This window comes from Danio aesculapii, chromosome 17 (assembly GCF_903798145.1).
Source record: "Danio aesculapii chromosome 17, fDanAes4.1, whole genome shotgun sequence".
Taxonomy (NCBI): Eukaryota; Metazoa; Chordata; class Actinopteri; order Cypriniformes; family Danionidae; genus Danio; species Danio aesculapii.
The window spans coordinates 39,268,943-39,290,532 of record NC_079451.1 but is presented as its reverse complement, the minus strand read 5'-3'; the positions used below and the strand labels follow the sequence as shown (position 1 = coordinate 39,290,532).

Sequence of the window (21,590 nt, the reverse complement as noted above, 5' to 3'; positions counted from 1 at the left end):
CAAATTGGATTTGTGTATTTATGAATCGTGTTTTAAACTTACAAATTAGATTTGTGTATTTACAAATTGCGTTTTGAACCTAAAAATCGTACTTGTATGTTTACAAATCATATTTTGAACTTACAAATTAGATTTGTGTATTTATGAATCGTGTTTTAAACTTACAAATTGGATTTGTGTATTTACGAAGCGCGATTTGAACTTATGCATTAGATTTGTGTATATTTAAATCGTGTTTTGAACTTACGAATTGGATTTGTGTATTTATGAATCAGGTGTTAAACTTACAAATTGGATTTGTGTATTTACGAAGCGTGTTTTGAACTTAAAAATTAGATTTGTGTATTTACAAATTGCGTTTTGAACTTACGAATTGGATGTGTGTATTTACAAATCATGTTTTGAACTTATGCATTAGATTTGTGTATATTTAAATCGTGTTTTGAACTTACGAATTGGATTTGTAAATTTATGAATCGTGTTTTGAGCTTACAAATTGGATTTTGTAATTGTAATCAATTGTAATTATATGTGAATATATGTGAGTTTTATCTTGTAAATTTGTTATTTTTGAGACTGATCTGGCTCCATAAGAGTCAGCTAATTAAGAATTGTATATAAATCTGTCACAACTGTTGTAAAGGATGATGCAGTTTTTGACAGTATTGCAGAGCTGAACTATTTGCTTTCTGTGGACTTACTTTTATGAATGTGGTCCATCAGGAATGTGTAATGTATGCAATGACAGCATTTTTGCAATGTGGTAGATTTTTGTAAAGTACTGCTTATTTCAGTCTGAAATTTCACCAAAAGCTAAATATTGAATGCAGGCATATAATATATCTTGTAAGATTTTTTTTTTATTTTATATTTATATTTTATAAAATAATATTAAGACTTCAAAAAACATTTTGGACTGCCAATAACCTTAATGTATCTAAAATTACAGTTAGCATATCTAAAATTACAGTTAGCAATAGGAACATCAAGTATTTGATCAAAACCCCATATCTGCAGATATACCAGTACCTGTAGCATAAATATTTAGCTTATGACACTCAAAAACAGAGCTTTTTGGAAATGCAGCAGAACTATTTTCATTTGAAAGCTCTGTGGTTACTGTATGTTTTAAAATGCAGACTTTTAAAAACAAAGGCTGATTGGGTTATCTGAATCATTCGGTATCCTTCACTAAGGCCCATATATGTCCAATTAATGCACATATATTTGTCTTATTTATGGAATTAAATATTTCCTCCCTGTCCTATATCAATGCTCTTTGGGGTATAAGGGTAATGTACTCTAATGTGCATTTATATAGCTCATTACATTTGTATGATGGGGTCTCTCCACACCACCACCAGTGAGCAGGTGGAGAGGAGAGACAGTGATACAGCTAATTCAGTGGATGGGGGTGATTGGGAGGTCATGATGGGTAAGGGGCGAGGTAGGGTGGTAGGTAGGCGGGTGTGTGGGGGCTCAGTGAGTGGGGTTGGTGGTTGGGTTAGTATGAGAGTGTTGCAGTCTGTATCGTAGGTTATCAGTTCGGTTTGAATATCGTTACACTCCTGCACAATCTTAGCTCTGATTGGGACCACAAAAATTTAATTAGGGCAACCATAATTTATACAGTATTTTACAGCAATGACTTTTTCCTCACTATGGGTTGAAGGCTTTGTTATTAACATGGCAAAGAATGATCTCACAAAGAAATGTTGACTATTTTAGTGACTCTCTTGTTTTGAAATTGCTTTATGGGTTCCTTTTTTGCTGCCGCTGTTTTACAAAATGCTGATTTCTTACATCTGACATGGGGTTTTGTTTGTGCAAGATGAACTGTTTATTGCACTTCCTGAAATAACTGCAGGATAACCAATGGCCTGCTGTTATCACATGCATTCTGGCTGCGCTAAGCACTTGTGTTTGATAAACATCTACAAATGCAATTATGCTCTAACTGAATAAAGGCCTGCTTTGCTTAAAATGGTAGTTCAAAACCACAGTAGCTTATTAATCACACCCTTTGTCTTTTTTTCTCTCTCTTCTTTCCTCTCTCCAGGTGTAAAAACCTGAATTACAATGGAAAAACTGCTCGTCTGCTTGTTGGTTATCGGAATGGCAGTGAAGGCCCAGATCTGTCCAAAGCGCTGCGTCTGTCAGGTTCTTTCCCCCAACCTCGCAACACTCTGTGCCAAAAAAGGGCTGCTCTTCGTCCCACCCAACATCGACAGGCACACCGTGGAGCTCCGGCTAGCTGATAATTTTGTCACCAGCGTAAAACGGAAAGACTTGGCCAACATGACCAAGCTGGTGGATCTTACGTTATCAAGGAATACAATAAGCTACATCACTCCACACGCATTCGCAGACCTGGAAAACCTACGAGCCTTGCATCTAGACCACAACCGCTTGACGCGAATAGCCAACGACACCTTCAGCGGCATGTCGAAGCTGCATCATCTAATCCTGAACAACAACCAACTGACCCTCATCCACATGGGAGCCTTTAATGACCTACTAGCCCTCGAAGAACTGGATTTATCTTACAACAACCTCGAGACCATCCCCTGGGAGGCCATTCAAAAGATGACCAGCCTACACACTCTCAGTCTGGACCACAATATGATTGAATACATTCCTGAGGGGACGTTCTCCCTCCTACAGAAGCTCAATCGCCTGGACGTGACCTCCAACAAGCTCCAGAAGCTCCCACCGGACCCTCTTTTCCAACGGGCGCAGGTTCTGGCAACATCCGGCATTCTGAATCCCTCTTCTTTTGCGCTAAGCTTCGGAGGGAATCCTTTACATTGCAACTGCGAGCTACTGTGGCTTCGGCGGCTCAATCGCGAGGATGACTTGGAGACCTGCGCCACACCTTTGCACCTCTCTGGACGCTATTTCTGGTCCATCCCAGAGGAGGAGTTCCTCTGTGAGCCGCCCCTCATTACCAGGCACTCTCACGAAATGAGGGTTCTGGAGGGCCAACGAGTGGCATTAAAGTGCAAAGCCAGGGGAGATCCTGAACCTGCCATACATTGGATATCTCCCGAAGGAAAGTTAGTCTCAAACACGTCACGCACGCTGGTTTACAACAATGGCACACTGGACATCCTGATAAGCACAGTTAAAGACACAGGCTCTTTCACCTGCATTTCCTCCAATCCTGCTGGGGAGGCCCATCAGACCATAGAGCTGGTCATCATTAAGCTTCCACACATCAGCAACAGCACAAATAACATCCAGGAGCCGGACCCAGGCTCTTCTGATATCTCCACTTCCACAAGGGCAGGAGCAAACGGTGGCAACCACACCGGTGACACCAAGACCAGCTCCGATAAGAGGGTGGTTATGGCAGAAGCCACATCATCCACGGCACTTATCAAGTTCAACTTTCAGAGGAATATACCTGGAATACGCATGTTTCAGATTCAGTACAATGGAACCTACGATGACTCTCTTGTTTACAGGTGAGAAATGCTCACTTTTTTATTTCGTCATTCTTGCTTGTTGGCTGAATCCACTTTATAGTACAAAAGAAATCAAAACATATGATTTTGTTAGCTCACATTGCTAGTATTGTGGTGAACAATTCATCTGTGCATGTCTTTAAGAAAAAAAAACATCCTTTGCCCTTCTAATCTAAAATTAAAACCTGAAATTTGTTCTTCTTGTTTGATTTCAGTTTAATTGTCAGATTACATCTGTCTGGGGTATTGTGCGTGGCTTACATACTTAACCACGCCAACTCCAACTGTCAGTTTTGACAACAAACAGAAATGGCGAGGATGTGTCTATAAAGTTGTAATAACTCTTCCGAAAGCCTTTTCCAGATCTTACTGAATGAAATGCCTACTTCACTACATCCAAGCAGCTTGCATTAGAAAAAACAAGCCACGCCCACTGTTTTCTCATTAAGGCCCAGTCCCAATTCTACCCCTTAGCCTTTCCCCTTACACCTACCCCATCACGTGAATGCACAAAACGAAGGGTAGAGGTGTCCCAATTCTCTTTAGCTTGAAAGCGTAGAGTTAAGGGGAATGGCTAGATAGCCCTTGAAACAGAGATTTTTCAGGACCACACTCTTAACCAAGGGGTAAGAATATTTCCCAGAATACACAGCTACAACGGCAGCATGGCTGCACCAGAAAGTAAGAAGATGCACAAATTAGTATTTTTTTGTCATTATTACAAATTTTTACAACAAACGAGCACATGTTTTAATATATTCATAACCGCATTCGTGTTTTACTGTCAGGCTTTACAAAAATATAATCCATAATACTAACTGTACAGCAGTCCCACAACATTCTGTCACTCGATGACACTTGAATACCCTGTCAGAAAAGTCTATTGGCTGGGAATGAGCTTTTTGCAGTGTCTGCTATAATGTTAATGTTGTTTTCATGTGTTTCCACATATGAATAAGGCCACTGTGTAAATGCACAGTACAGTTACGATCTTATTGCCATATTATACCTTTATGATGATATGATATATGCCTTCAGTAATTTCCTAAAGAAAAATACAGGTCCCACTTTATATTAAGTGTCCTTAACTACTATGTACTTACACAGAAATTATTAATTCGTTACAATGTACTTATTGTGTAAATACATGTATTTACTGTGTACTTATGCTTGATTAAATACCTGTATGTAATTACATCTGTAACTAACTTATGTACTTACATTTGTAAATACACTGTTGACCATCCCTTACACCTTAACCCACTCTTAAACCTACCTATACCACCAAACCTGTCCATAACCATACCCCTATCCCAAATCAAGAGCACCTCAAGTGTTCTCAAATACATTATGAACACAGTAAGTACATTGTATTTATTTTTTGATGCAAGTACATAGTAGTTAAGGACACTTAATAACTGGAATCACTACAGCAGTCGACATTGTCAATCTCTTATAAAGCAAGAGATTGCGATGACATATGATGACGTGTGCAGGTGCTGTACCATTTCTTAGGGGTACATTTTGAAGCCCTCCCCTTCACACTGTTTTAAGGCCAAAAGGGGTAGGGGTAGAATTGAGATTGGGCCTTAATATTCTGTTTCTCTAGCAACTGTGCCACAATATGGCAAAAAAATGGTTGCAGCTTCCAGCTCATGCAGACTTTAAATGCTTATATTTCTAGGGGTAGACCTGTCGCAATAATCCGTATATCACTCAATAATTTTTGGCGAGACAATACACATCACCCATCATGCTTACGTAAAAATGAATGTTTGCAACATTTTAACTTTGCACAGCCTCTGTCATCTCTAATCTCTGTTGGAGGTGTAAGAGAGCTCAGATCACTTTTTAAGAAACAATGCTCACTGGCAGCTGAAGAAAAGCTGAATTTTCACATTTTCCTGAAAACTACTGACAGTTGGGAAGTTGTACAAAATGAGCTCTTTCAAATCTGCAGTTTACTTCTGTGAGACACTTTATTCTATGGTATAATTCTTGCTTTTAGTAAACCATTTATTAAGACTTAATAAACTACTAATTTGCGGCTTGTTATTAGTTAGTAAGGTAGTAGTTTGGTTTAGGTATTGGGTAGGATTTGGGATGTAGAATTAAATCATACTTTATATACATTAATAAAAAGCCAATATCTTAATAATAAGCAAGTAAAAGCCAGTAGTTATTAGTGGGAATTGGTACTTAAACTAAAGTGCTACACACTTCTGTTGAAGTGGCACATTCACAAATAGCGTTAAAACCATTTTTCAAGAACATTTACATTCTACATGACTGCTGTCGAAGCTTTACTTTTTGAACATCAAATTACAGAATATAGCTAACCTTAAGAATGAAATGTTTTTATAGAAATTTGTATTACTATGATGCTCTATTATTTAACCATTATATTCAATAGCATAAAATGGTCTTAAAAAGACAATATCACTTATTGTAAAAAATTTTGTGACAATTTACAATATTTGGTCTTTTTTTGGGTCTCGTTTTCACAAATAAAATCTCAGCCTATATATTTTACTTTTATACGTGCATATCATTATCTTTTTTTTTTTTTATCTCATTTATATGTTAGCAAATTTAGAGAATTTAAATAAACAGCTGCAAGCAAAAGGTTAGACATTTGCATAAAACGCCCAAAACCAACATCATATGAAGTCTTTCTGCACAACCTTTGTTTTACAGCTTTTCATCACTCTCGCCAAACATATGCCACTCTCCTGCCAGATCCTCCAGCAATGCCAGCAGTTTAAAAGCAAGAAACAGTTTTTATACAGATTTCAGATCTATCATTAGCCAGCTGTACTTAAGCACACAGTATTATAAATTTAAAATAAATCACAACATGACATTTTTTTGTGAATCTTAATCTGCTTTCACAGACAAATTAATTTGCTACAAAAACATAATTCGCAGGAAAGCCAATACGGACAACTAATCTAACAAGGGCAACTTATTTAAAACATGAAACAATCAAGGAGTAAAACTGAAGTTAATTTATAATTTACTATACAGTGTTATACAAAATAACCACTATTAATGAATATTATTTACACCCTTTTAAACACTCTTTTCAGGGTGCTTTCACTCTAGCAATTTTTTTTATAGACCTGGGTTCGCTTGATGTTAGATTTCGGTACACTTAGCTATAGTGTGAACGAAGTCTTCTGAACTCAGAAGCGCACCCGTGAACTGTACCTGAGTCCGCCTGAAAGAGGTGGTCTGGGTTCGTGCGAACTCTTATACGGTTCACTTCTGATATGACATCACTTCTGCAGACATTGCGTGATGTTCTGAATGTTTTTAATATTTTTTGCAGCAGATAGACGCAAGTGGCTCTCTGTATGTTACCAAGAGATTCAGTAAAAGCAGAATGACCGTGATATGCGCATGCCTTTCCATTTTGCCACCCTGGCTTCTGTGGCCATCCATCACCTAGCGACAGCTAGCAGCTTGATTAAGCAGGTGTACCGGGGATCAGAAGGAAAAAAGACAATGTGAACACTATGCATGGCCGGTACAAGATTCTGACGGTATGATAACCTTGGATAAAAATATCACGGTTTCACAGTATCATGGTATTATGATTACTGCTCTAAAATATTTTATTTTCAAATGTTTGGGTTAAAAACAAAAGCTTTTTCCCCTTTTGAACACAGTTATTTTAATTTGAGAAACATTTAAAATATTTTAGAAGAGTAACCATGTGAGGCTGAATTAATTATTGACTTCTGCTGTCTTTATTTGTTTTAAAAACAGATTTTTTTTTATTTAAAAGTAAATTAAAAAATCATGTCCATACTTTAGGAACGGTATTGCAGAAATTGATGACGGTTTTAAAACCTTGACTTTTCCAAACTGCGAGACTTTGAAAACAGTTATCATCCCATGCCTAGTGAACACAAACCAGCTGACAAGGTGTGCAAGGCGGGACAATCAGACCAGGCAAATAAACCAAGTGTGAACGCTCAGACTGTTTTTTACTATTCAAATTTCCACTTTATAATGGATTTAATACAATAACTATTTGAAAACTAAGTAATTTGAGAACCCATTTATTTTTCAAAGTGTGTATAACTTGACTAATTTCTATCATATAAATAATACAGCACAACTATTTTGGAAATTGACAGATGTATATGTATGCTCTTTAAAATAAAGAATTTGAGGATTCTAGATTGACATCAAGGAATCTATCTAACACAGTTGAACTGTCAAGAAGAGAGCGACCCCAAAAATCAGTCTAGACTCGTAAAAAATGAGCTGACTTTGGGCCTTTGGACAACAGCAAAGTGTGAGGAAAAAAGATCTCATTCAGTACATTAGCAGAAAAATCCATCACCAGTTTGTGTTGTTCTAATGGATGGATCAATGCTGTGCTTTTTGTGAAATGCTAGAAATCCATTTCTAATTTTCTCTTAAATGAATAATGCTGGGATTGTTTTTGTACTAGACTCTGCTGTGTTTTATTGCTATTATGACCGTGATCTATTATGGTGTTGTTTGTATTGCTTCAATTTAATCTGTATTCTGTTAAGTCTAAAATGCTTTTTCTATTGTTATGAGGAGATGTCTACAAGTAAGACATTTGTATACTGATTTACCAAAAAAGTATATAAATATATATAGGGCTGGGTGATCGAAAATCAACATTCAGAATCTACAATCGATCAAATTTTTCCAGATAATTTTTTTCAGTTATTTTCCCTACTGTGTGTGGAGTCAAGTGACCCCGCTCTGTTAAGTTTGATTTATACTTCTGAGTCGAATGCGTGGGTATGGTCCGGTGCAGCCTTCGCGTGTTTGCATACCTGCGCACCTCTCAAAAAATTTAACTACACGTCACACTTTTGCACTACATTTGCGATGATTGTAAGCTGCGCCAGAGATGCCTTGAGACGGCTAATTTTCTATTACAATACATTTCATATTTACATCAAAATCTTTGTTTACAGTATATGCAAGAAATGCACAGTTTGAAGTATTATTTACAGGATGAACAGGAGTTTTTTTTATCTAGAAGAAAGACTGCTTATTTTCTATTTTTAATATGAAAAACTTTGAACATAATTTATTTTGTTTCCAAAAGTGCAAGTTATTTATTTTCACATTTTTATAAGAAAAAGGTGACGGTCGGTTTTAGGCAGTGTGTGTCTTAATGTTAGTTGTTCAACGTCGATGTACAATAAATAATCACAGATAGTAGATAGTGTGTGTTTCCTTCAATTATTTAAAAATCAGTAATGCAACCTTCATTCAAAAATCTCTGACTTGTAATATGTGAGCATATTTACTGTACAAAACTTATCAGTGAACTATGAGGACAAAAAAATAAATAAATAAATAAATAATCGTAATCGAGTTAAAGGGCTCTATTTTAACAATCTAGGAGCCAAGTCCAAAGCGCAGGTTGCAAAGCATTAAGGGCGTGTCTGAATTATTTCTTATTAGAATATGCAATTAGTACACAAAATGGATCACATACAAAGAAAACAAAACAACAAAAACATGAAAACACACACAGTGTGTGTGTGTGTGTGTGTGTGTGTGTGTGTGTGTGTGTGTGTGTGTGTGTGTGTGTGTAAAGGTAACTAGGTGGATGGTCAGAGTACATATATGAAGGAAAAAAAATTCTCTCTCTCTCTGTCTGTATGTATATATGTATATATGTATATATATATATATATATATATATATATATATATATATATATATATATATATATATATATATATATATATATATATATATATATATATATATATATATATATGACATGTGAAACAAATAGCATAGATGTATATAGATAGAGGAAAAAAAAATCAATCAGTGTTAAGGAGTGACAAAAATGATAGTAATGTAATTATAGTAATAGTGAAAAGAAAGGACAACTGTAATAACGACTGACAACAACAACAATAATAATAATTACAAGGACCACACCAACTACTACTACAACAGAAAATTAAAAGTAAAAATAAAGTTACATCTACTGCTGCTACTACAGCCACAACGACAACTACTACTACAATGTTGACTACTACTAATACTACTACAACGTCTACTACAACTGATACTACTACAACAACATTTACCACTACTACTAGTGATACTACTACAACAACGACTGCTACTACAACATCTACATTGACAACATCTGCTACTTCTGATACTACTACACCAACGACAACTGCTGCTACTACAACATCAACTAATTCTGATACTACTACACCAATGACGTCTACTACTACTGATACTACTACAACTACTACTTCAACAACCACAACTACTACTACTACATTCACCACTACTACTAATACAACAACGACAGCAACCTGAATAATGACAATAGTAGAAATACTTACAATAATGATAATGAGGAGATAACAGGAGGACAAGTCAGAACAGTAAAACTAATAATGGTAACAAAAGTAGTAATACTTTTGCTAATTTATGGATGGAAAAATCCGCTCTGCGCCTCGGCGCATGGTCTAACAGGGTTGAGCTTATTCTCTTAATGAGTTATCGGGTTATCGGTGTGTTTTGAGAATAAACCAGAGTCTCATCTCCCATTCCTTTTAAGTGTCAGTTGCGTAATTTGCTATTTACATAGCGAGAAGAAGAAGGCATAAAGACAGTAGTTATTACATTTATGTAGAAATTAGTAATTTTTGTAATATTTTATTCCTTTAATTCTTTTTCATTTGTAAAGATATTTGTGCACTGTTGTACATCCTGTGTGTATTAAGCAATGTGTAAGGGAGGCGCACCACTAATGCGCTCTGTGCTGGTCTTTGGGTTTACTAAATTGTTTTAAGGAAACTGGTTGCAAACAATTGATATGGACTGAATTTACAAACAAATTAAATTTAGTTGTGTAACTTCATTTTATTTTTAAATTCAGCCCAACTGGAACCACTTACCTTAAAAATATTTAGTAAATCCAGTGATTGCAAACTCCACACACAAATGCTAAGTGGCCCAGCCGGGACTCGAAACAGCGACCTCCTTGCTGTGAGGTGACTGTGCTAACCACTGAACCACTATGATGCATACAGCTAGTGTACAATGTAAATAAATTACAGTAAAAGTAATGTAAAAGTTGTCATACTACAAAGTTCAAATGTAGTAAAGGGCATTTTACCATAAACAGAAGTTGTGGTAAGGCTATTTTACTGTACAATGAAATTGTGGTAGGTCCCAGCTACTGTAAAGGGACAGTTATGGTTGCTTGCTGACAACAGTGAAACAATTTGCAAAAAATAGGAGTAGATTTTGTTGGTACCAATAGCCTAGTGGTTAAGTACGCCAAAATATAGCACCGCGGTGCTCACAGCGACCTAAGTTCGATTCCCAGCTCGAGATCCTTTGCCAGCCCTTCCCCGCTCTTTGCTCCCCATACTTTCCTGTTTGTAACCTCCACTATCCAATCCCAATTAAAGGTGAAAAACCCCTTAAAATTATTATCTAAAAAAGAAATAGAAAAATTTGGGCTTTTTTTGATGCTTTCTTTAAGCATCCTCACAATTATCAACCAATGTGAGTGTGGAGTGGGACTATTTGATTAACTGACCAATAACTGAATAGTTCACAAAGTGCTTTTTAGTCAGTTGTTCTTCCTGTAGTTATTCCTGCTGAAAGATACACCTTAAACCAGCCTTAACCAGTCTGGATTGGTGGTTTAAAGAGGTTATGGGAGACTGAACACCTAGGGCATGTTAAAGCCTACAATTGAATAACGACTACAATTTATTGCACTGATAATATTCAGAAACCAATGTCTCCCAATCTGTGTCAGCGCTATCTCCAACAGTATTTCCTTTCACATACTCTGTACTCATTAATACACTCTCATTATTACATTCTTTACAGACTCGCTCGGGGGAATCAAAAAGAGATTTTTTTTGGGCTTACTTTATCTCAATGGGCTGCTGTAAATGAGCCACAGTCTGCTAATTACAATAACACACACATCCACACACTGGCTATGAGTGCTCAATGGGAAACACTGCAGAAGCTGAGCCATTACCTCGTCACTTTGTGTACTGACCACATTGTGTGGGAAGCTCTTTTCACAAAAAACAAAAAGAGAATGAGGCATACAGAAAGACCACAGATACATCTCGACCTATTTTCTTTTGTTACTAGAGAAGCATCTGGCTGATACCCCCTGTTGTTATCAAGTGCTCCCTTCTCGGTTAACACATTTAGCAAGAGGCCGGTCGCTGTGAAACATAGACCATAATTGAATTTTCGCCACAAAAACAGGGCTGTTGGAATTTGTTTCTGTGATAAAGCCACGGATAAGTGCCATGAACTTATAAGAGAGACAATCCCCTGCCAAGCCCAGGGTTAAGTGTCTCGCTCATGGGCACAATGATGATGGCTGTTATCTTGATTCTTGTTGCTCTGGAACCTTTCGGCTATTACTCCACTTTAAGTCTATATGAAATGCTCTTCATGATTTCATAATACAATATATTTCATAGTTACACCAAATGTCCAATGAGAAATTGATTGGATTTTGCAGTCTTAGTTAATCTTGTGTAAGACGATGGAATGTCATTTAACAAAGGAAGAATTTAGAAATTAATATTATTATTTTAATTTTATAATAAGTCACCAATGGTTAGCACTGTTGCCTCACAGCAAGAAGGTCGCTGGTTTGAGTCCTGGCTGGGCCAGTTGGCATTTCTGTGTGGAATTTGCATGTTCTACCTGTGTTCGCGTGGGTTTCCTCCAGGTGCTCCAATTTCCCCCACAGTCCAAAGACATGTGCTATAAGTGTGCAAGTGCGTGTGTGTGAATGTATAGATGTTTCCCAGTATTGGGTTGTGGCTGGAAGGGCATCTGCTGTGTAAAACATATGCTGGCTAAGTTGGCGGTTCATTCCGCTGTGTTGACCACTGATAAATAAAGAGAATAAGTGGAAGGAAAATGAATAAATGAAAATGCTCCCCTAGAGTTAGACAGTCTAGTTATACCATTTTTAAATCAATTCAGCAGATCTCCAGCTCTGGCAGAGGAGTTCGTAGCTTAGCTTAGCATAAATCATTGAATCAGATTAGACCATTAGCATCTTGCTAAAAAATTTTAAAAGAGTTTGAATAATTTTACAACTTAAAGCTCGACTGTTTTATAGTTACATTGTATAGACTGAATTGAAAATTAACCCATCCATCGCTTAAGATATACAGTTGAATTCAGAATTATTAGCCCTTCTGAATTATTAGCCCCCCTGTATATTTCTTTGCCGGTTTCCCCCACAGTCCAAATACATGCTCTATAAATGAATTGAATAAACTAAATTGGCTGTATAGTGTATGAGTGTGTAAATGAGTATGTATGGGTGTTTCCTTGTACTAGGTTGTTGGTGGAAAGGCATCTGCGGCGTAAAACATATGCCAGAATAGTTCATCGTTCATTCCACTGTGGCAAACTCTGAAATGGAGATTAATGCGAAGGAAAATGAATGAATGAATGAATAGGACACCATAATTATCAGTCATGTGCATGCAGTAAGACTTACAATCTGCACTGTGTTAATGCATTAAATTTTATTACCCATATTTGACTTTTTATATAAGAAAAACCTATTTAAATTACCTTTACATTTTTTAAAATAGGTCATTTTTCAGAGGTGTAAAACACTGGGGTAATTTGTGCAATTTTTAAACATGTTTAACTCTCACAATGCCTTCAAAAAATGATTGTCAAATTCTGGCACAAGTTGTAGATTAGTTTGTTTTTAAACCACATTTTATCTGATTAACTTGACAGATGATTGTGAATAAAAAATAAAAGTTTTTTACCATTATAATACTTTGCATATTCGTTTTTTCTTGACTAATATTACATGAGTTATACAATAAAATATACAATCCATTTGTGTTTTTTTGCACATGATTTATGAGAACAATGTAAGAATGACCAATTATTGGAATCTAATTACATTTATTTTGACTATAAACCATGATTGCTTATGAAACCTACATATTTCTTATGAAACAACATCATAAACAGAATTGATATTAACATAAAATATTTAAAACAAGACAAATTGATTTTATTTATATTTTATTTACTTATGTACAGTGTGATAAGTGTGATAAATGTTTTATGCTGCAGTGGTTTGACAATAGGCATACATATCATGTTCATCAACAAAAATCAGACGTTAGATCAGGGGGAAACGCTAAATATATTACATATAATTGACACTGAAATAAATTCATAAGTAATTTAACGAAGTATTTTTAACAGCCTAAATTTTTAAGCCTTTCTCTTATCTCTTAAAAATGAAAAAAAAATTCATTTAAAAAAAATCCTATCGCATGCACTTTAGTTTTATTTAAAACAATTTATTATTAATAAAATTAATAGTAGTTAATATTATCATTGTTATTAATAATTTTTTTAATATTTTATTAATATTATTAAGGTGACAGGGTGGCGCAGTAGGTAGTGCTGCCGTCTCACAGCAAGAAGGTCGCTGGTTCGAGCCTCGGCTGGGTCAGTTGCCATTTCTGTGTGGAGTTTGTATGTTCTCCCCGTGTGCACGTGGGTTTCCGCCGGGTGCTCTGGTTTCCCCCACAAGTCCAAAGATATGCGGTACAGGTTAATTAGGTAACCTAATTTGTCCGTAGTGAATGTGTGTGAATGAGTGTGTGTGGTTGTTTCCCAGTGATGGGTTGCAGCTAGAAGGGCATCTGCTGCGTAAAACATTTGCTGTATAAGTTGGCGGTTCAATCTGCTACCCCAGATTAATAAAGGCACTAAGCCCTATAGTATAATATTATTATTAAACATTATTTAATATAATAATATTATTAAATTATTTATATTATTATTGTTATTATTATTATTATCGTTATCATTGTTACTATTATTATTTTTCTTTTAATATTAATAATAACAATAATAATAATTATTATTATTATTATTATTATTATTATTATTATTATTATTATTATTATTATTATTATTATTATTATTATTGTTGTTGTTTTGGCTATTATTTTCATTATAATTATTATTGTTATTATTATCATCATCATTGTTATTATTATTTTTCTTTTAATAATAGTAATTATTATTATCATTATTATTATTTTCTTTTTTATTAATATTATTTAATTATTATTATTAGTGTTATTGTTATTATTATCATTATCATTGTTATTATTATTATTTTATAATATTAATATTTATTATTATTATTATTATTATTATTATTATTATTATTATTATTATTATTATTCTTATTATTGGGCGACAGAGTGGCGCAGTAGGTAGTGCTGTCGCCTCACAGCAAGAAGGTTGCTGGTTCGAGCCTCGGCTGGGTCAGTTGGTGTTTCTGTGTGAAGTTTGCATGTTCTCCCTGCGTTTGCGTGGGTTTCCTCCGGGTACTCCAGTTTCCCCCACAGTCCAAAGACATGCAGTACAGGTGAATTGGGAAGGCTAAATTGTCCTTAGTGTATGAGTGTTAGTAATTGAGTATGGATGTTTCCCAGAGATGGGTTGCGGCCGGAAGGGCATCTGCTGCGTAAAACATGTGCTGGATAAGTTGGCGGTTCATTCCAGTGTGGCGACCCCGGATTAATAAAGGGACTAAGCCGAAAATAAAATGAATGAATGAATTATTATCATTCATATTTTATTATTATTATTATTATTATTATTATTATTATTAAATTATTACTATTATTATTGTTATTATTATTATTATTATTATTATTATTATTATTATTATTATTATTATTATTATTATTATTAAATGAGTATATACACTAATTGTTTACAACTATAGTCATTTCATCATTGGGAGTTCATCACATCACAGATCTTATTGTTAAAAAGTGCAATTAAATCTTAAAACTTTCGCAAAAGTGCTGTATGTGGTCTGAATAACTTTAACTTTTACAATATGTTTTCCCATTATTACATATTACCAGCGCCAACTTCCTGCTATCAACTAACTCCTCCACAAAAACTAAACGTATGCTCCTCAGACATACTGACACTAATATAGTCTAAGTAGTCAGCTAATTACATGTTACATCTAACAATGAAGTCTTACTGCATTAAATTAGCACTCACTCAAATGCTAAAACGATGCAAATATTTTCAGCCATTCGGCGAAACATGACCCTAGCAACTAGCCTCTTGACATCATTAAACACACACTGAGTTACTTAGAACAACCCTGCAATTAAAGCGCTTGGCTTATTCATTTGTATGTGCGACGGCGGACGCTCTGACCGGGGCCTTTGTGCTCCCAAATCCAGTTGGTTTGCTTTGGAAAATCACAGAGCGCTTCTTTGAGCTGAACGGCTGAATGGGCTGAATGTTAGCGACAGGTGGAACGCGTGGGGATGGATGATAAGAGATGTCATTGTTGGCATCTGAAGTGAACGTTTGGAGACTGATAGCAGACCTCAGGATCCTGCAGGTACAGCAGGACTTCCTGTAGATACAGAGGCGAAGCTGATTTACCGTCGCGTTTCAGACTTACGCTCTCTAGATGATGTGATTAAACAGGCCTGCAGCAGAGCAAACATAGAGTAGATAAGAGATAGGGCTGATACTGGCGTTTGCTTTATGTGCTTATTGTAACATGCTCGGGAATAGCACAATGGGTTTTCTGTGCGTTTCTGATGTGAGCCTGATACACACATGGAAATGCGACTTGAATATTAGCATGTTCATCTGTAGCTTATGGGAATGGTCTGTTTTTGTACAGTCCGCTGATTTGCAAACCTGCCATTTCTGCTTACTTTGCTGTGAAAGTTGTTCATTTGGGATTTGATTTGCAGTACTAGCCAAAAAAGATAGATAGATAGATAGATAGATAGATAGATAGATAGATAGATAGATAGATAGATAGATAGATAGATAGATAGATGGGTGGATGGATGGATGGATGGATGGATGGATGGATGGATGGATGGATGGATGGATGGATGGATGGATGGATGGATAGATAGATAGATGGGTAGATAGATGGGTAGATAGATAGATGGATAGATAGATGGATAGATGGATGGATGGATGGATGGATGGATGGATGGATGGGTAGATAGATAGATGGATGGATGGATGGATGGATGGACGGACGGATGGATGGATGGATGGATGGGTAGGTAGATGGATGGACGGATGGATGGATGGATGGATGGATGGGTAGATGGATAGATGGATGGATGGGTAGATAGATAGATAGATGGATGGGTAGATAGATAGATAGATAGATAGATAGATAGATAGATAGATAGATAGATAGATAGATAGATAGATAGATAGATAGATCCATCCATCCATCCATCCATCCATCCATCCATCCATCCATCCATCCATCCATCCATCCATCCATCCATCCATCCATCCATCCAAGTTTAACGAAAGGGTTACTAAAGAGACAGAAACGTGAAATCAGGCAGAGTGTCAAAACCAGAGAAGCAGTCCGAATCTTTCAACATACACAGGGAAAATTCAAAAGGCGAGCGTGATGAGGCAGGCAATGGGTTAAGGGAAAAATCATAGTCCAAAAACAGAGCAAAAGGACAAATCCAAGGAATGATTGTTTAAATAAACAGGCTGGGTCATACACAGAAATGCAGGCAGGATATAACAAAGAGAAACACTCGGTATGGCAGGTAAACTGACAATCAGTGTTGCCAGATATAGCAGTCCTTTTCCAGCCCAAAAGCTGTCCAAAACGCACAAAATATTAGATTAATATTTTTTTTCTATTTATTTAAAACAAAATTAACCTAGATACTTTAACTGTCATAATTTTTAACCATACAGCAACCAACACGAGCAGTCACAGAATCCTAACCGGATAAATCTCACTCACAAATGTTAGAGCGTTACTTTCGAAATGGGGTATACATTCGTCCTATTTGGCGTTTTAAATTCTTTTGAACATAATTAGGTGCTGTTTATCAATCAGACAGTGCTTCTATGTTTGTTCTTGCTGTCAATTGTGGAAAAAAATTGTTGATTAAGGTATCATGATAAACTGCTGTGAGGTTAACTGCAGGCGCTGTGTGAAGCACATGTACACGAAGGGGAGTCAGATTGATCTGTGGAGTCAGATTTGGATACAGCTTTCCTTCACCTCCTTTTGCGGGTGGGTCCACGCGGTTTACGCTATGCATTGGTCCCTGCTAACTGAATGGAGTAGGAGCACACAAATTTGTTTTGTTGAATAAATTGCAAATAAAAGTTAAGTTTCAAAACCCAAATTGTGCCATTTTTTACCCGCACAATCAAATATAAAACCACTCAATCTGGCAACACTGAGCAAGGGCTTTTATTTTATTTTATTTTATTTTATTTACTACTCTCTTTTGAATAGTAGTGTACAATATGTACATTATATAATATTAAACAGAAGGGACTGAAATGCAAAATTATGGGTCAGTTATTGACATGTACTGATCCATTATGACAACATGCTTTATTAAATACAAATTTTTATAAACATTTTACATAGTCATGACAAACATGACTATGTAAAGTCACAAAACTTTTGTTGTTTAATATACTCAAACTTCAGATTAGGTATGCACCAAATTTTGGCCAACAGAAATTATCCACAGAAAATGGCATTTTTGGTTTGCAGCTTTGGTTTTGCTTACCGGAAAAGCGAAATCTGCTCAATGTGTCGTTGGGACATTTCCAGGTAGTAAACTTTTTTCTGCTGCTTACAATAGAGCTACTGTTTTATTGTGGCAGCACCGGTAAAATGATGCCTCTCAACTCATAATATAACACTCATAATATTAAATTACTTAATAAATAAGTATTACAACGAACCAAGTGCATCCAGAATATAAAATGTTTCATCCTAGATCAGGACTCGAATATAAATGTAAATATATATATAATATTATAATTGTTTTTTAACACATCTATAGTTATGTGGTGGCACAGAGTTAGACCTCTTTCTTGACTTCACACAGAAACCGCAACGCGTGCGGCAAAACATCACTGTCATAACATGCTATTGGTTAAATGCCGGCAAAGTAGAACATGGAAGCAGCTTGAAGTCTGAGGTCTGGAGGTATTATAAAGTTGATGACTACAACACTGCCATAGCAAACCGGGTTTGCCTGCAGGGTATTTTAAGTCGAGGTGCTGTTTGTTTTTATATTTACTGTTGCACTAACGTCCAAATGTGAAGAATTGATGTTATTTATTACTTGATTGTTCAAGCTACCTCACAGAAGTGCTGTGTTTGTTAACAGAGATGTTGAATGTTAAAATAAGGTGAATTAAATAAAAAATAAGGAACATCCTGGATCTGTATCTTCGCTGTTCTTTGTTCTTTTTTTTATGTATTATAGAAGTATCGGATCGGGTATCGGTAGGTACTAAAAATCGTACTCGTGACTAGTACTAGAGTACTAGTGACTCGTACTGGGACTCATGGGCAAAAAAACCTGATCAGGACATCCCTAGTACCTAAAACATATTTTTCCCTCCTTATGAATATATGTAAGAGATTACTCTTAGGGCTACTGCTGGACCCAAAAAAGATGTAAATTACACTTTCGCAAGAACTGCTGCTACTCTTGAGATTGTTAAGAATGTGTAGAGCAGTTTAATGAATGAAACATGTCATGTTTTATTGAAACACTGTTCTTTTCTTTCCCCCAACAGAATGATTCCCCCAACGAGTAAAAACTTCCTTGTGAATAACCTGGCGGCCGGGACACAGTACGACCTCTGCGTGCTGGCCATTTACGATGATGGCATGACCTCCCTGACGGCCACGCGGGTTGTGGGCTGCGTCCAGTTCACTACAGAATCAGAATACCTGCGCTGCCACTTCATGCAGTCCCAGTTCTTAGGCGGCACTATGATCATCATCATCGGTGGCATAATCGTGGCCTCTGTCCTCGTCTTCATCATCATCCTCATGATCCGCTATAAAGTGTGCAACAGCGGCGACGCAGCAAAGGGAACGTCAGTCATCGATGTGCACTCGCAAACCAACGGTGCGCAAGGATGTACCGTCACTCCGTCTGCATCCAAACAAGGTGCTTTGAGCTTGGAGGAAGGCGAGGGGGGCAAAAAGAGCTCACCTGCACCTCTTCCTCCACCTCCGGATTCCCAAACGCACACCTCAGAGACCTCCATCCCAGACTGCTCCACCTCCACCTCCACGGTAAGTCAAAGCTGGGCGACTCCCGGCTCTTCAGGGTCACTAAAGCCAAAGCGCAAACCAGCGCCAAAGCCCGTCCCGTCAGCTGAGCAGCCCAAAGTAGAGGTGCTGCCCAATGCAGAGACGCAAAATACCAATCGCAACAACTCCACCGCCCTTCACCAACCTGCCCCGCCCCCTCCGCCCCCATCCCGCTTCAAAGACACCCCCATTTTAAGAAGGGCACGTCCGTCTTCGTCCAAGTATATGACTCTGCCCGTTGAAGGAGCGCGGGCCAAACGCAGGTACTCTTTGAACGAGAACCTGTCGAAACATCACTGCTACATTGGCTCGCAGAAGCTGGGAAATGTGTTTTGCAAGCGGAGTATGTCCATGAACGGAATGCTCGTCCAAATGGCAAACTCTAATCTAGACAGCGAAAAAGCGGCGTTTTCCAGTTCCGAGTGGATTCTTGAGAGCACAGTGTGAATGTATGATGGAGTGCCTGCATCTCATTGTTTGTATGTGTGTGTGGGTGTGTTTGTGTGTGTGTGTTTAGATCAGTGGTAGGTAATTTTAGTCTTGGAGGGCTGCGGTCCTGCAGAGTTTTGATCTGGCCTAGAATAAAAACTCACCTGAATGTAGCTTTTTAATCCTCATAAAGTGCATGGCAGTTGAGTGAACTATATCAGAAACTAAAATGAGAAGGGGAATGAGAGCAGTGAGCTAGAGAGCAGTAATAAACATTATTACACCTACCAGAAGCTGAATGTCACCATTCATTTGTTACATTTATTGTATAATTTGTTTACAAGAAGGACGAAAACATCTGCTTGCCGTTTTCTTTTTCTTCATACTATATATGAGCAATGTCACATGAGTAGCAGTGCGATGTGGCTGTATATCGGCACTGCTGGGAGGTGTGCGTTGGCTCGAGGCTGCAGGCCGAGTGCCTTAGTGTCCCAACAGTGTCGATATATATAAAGTAATTTATTTGAATAAAGTATTTGTATTTGAATGATTCTCTAGCGTAATGTCTAAAATGATGACAAAACAGGGGATTTTGCTCACATTTTAAGATTTTAAAGCTGAACGGCATGAAATATTTACAGCATGTGCCATTAATCTACAGAGATTTCCCAGTATTTTACTGTTGCAATCGGGAGATCACAATAATTAACCCAGAAAAAGCCAAAGCAACGCAAACACTACCAGATTACTATGGCATACATACAGCACTACAAACTACAGAAGAGAGATCGACTTAGAATGTCACTCACTTGTTCTGTAATGATTTGTTCATCTGTAGTTTGAAACGTACGCTGAAAAAATGCTTATTTTCTCCCTTAAGGACTTATTATGCAGAGTCTGTTGCCATCTTGTGGCGGAATGTCAACCATATTTGCACTGAATTTCAGAAATCATCAATATTTAAAATAGGCACCATCCTTATAAATAAACTGCACAGATGCAATCTAAACAACTAAATTCTTACCTAAAAAGCCTCAAAAGTACATTATGTTGTCCAACAGCTGCAATATTTGTCAAACTGTAGTCCTCTGCTTGCCACTCGTGTGTGCGGGGTAATACACAAGAGTGAAGAGGCTGTACAAGTGCTGATATTACTTAAATATCTCATGGCTATCAGCCATTCAAGAACCAGACAGAACTGTTGTATGTATATGTGTATATATATTATATATTAACATTACTCTGACATTTGTCAGTTCATTATTTACATTTTTTTCATACATTATTTATTTTAGCAACAAAAAAAGATATAAATGTATCTAAAAAATATTAGAAATAGCTATCATCAAACCAACACGTGTGAACGTACATTGTTTATTATTTTCACTGACTCCTACAGTAATCCTGGCTTATGAATTATGAACCAGAGGCAAGAAATTTCAGTCATGTTCAGTCATTTTCAGAAATTTCAGTCATTGGTGCTTCAA

At 36.7% G+C, this 21,590-nt stretch overlaps 1 protein-coding gene across 1 annotated transcript in view; it reads left to right on the top strand.

Moving 5' to 3' along the window:
* The window catches only part of lrfn5a (leucine rich repeat and fibronectin type III domain containing 5a), a 110,516-nt gene extending 90,237 nt beyond the window's left edge, over positions 1 to 20,279 (top strand). Inside the window, exons 2-3 of the mRNA XM_056477612.1 lie at positions 2,060 to 3,467; positions 19,149 to 20,279. Of these exons, the coding sequence (XP_056333587.1) occupies positions 2,080 to 3,467; positions 19,149 to 20,121 (2,361 nt within the window). The 5' untranslated portion in view covers positions 2,060 to 2,079 and the 3' untranslated portion in view covers positions 20,122 to 20,279. The remainder of the gene's footprint in view (positions 1 to 2,059; positions 3,468 to 19,148) is intronic.
* Positions 20,280 to 21,590: the final 1,311 nt, after the last annotated feature.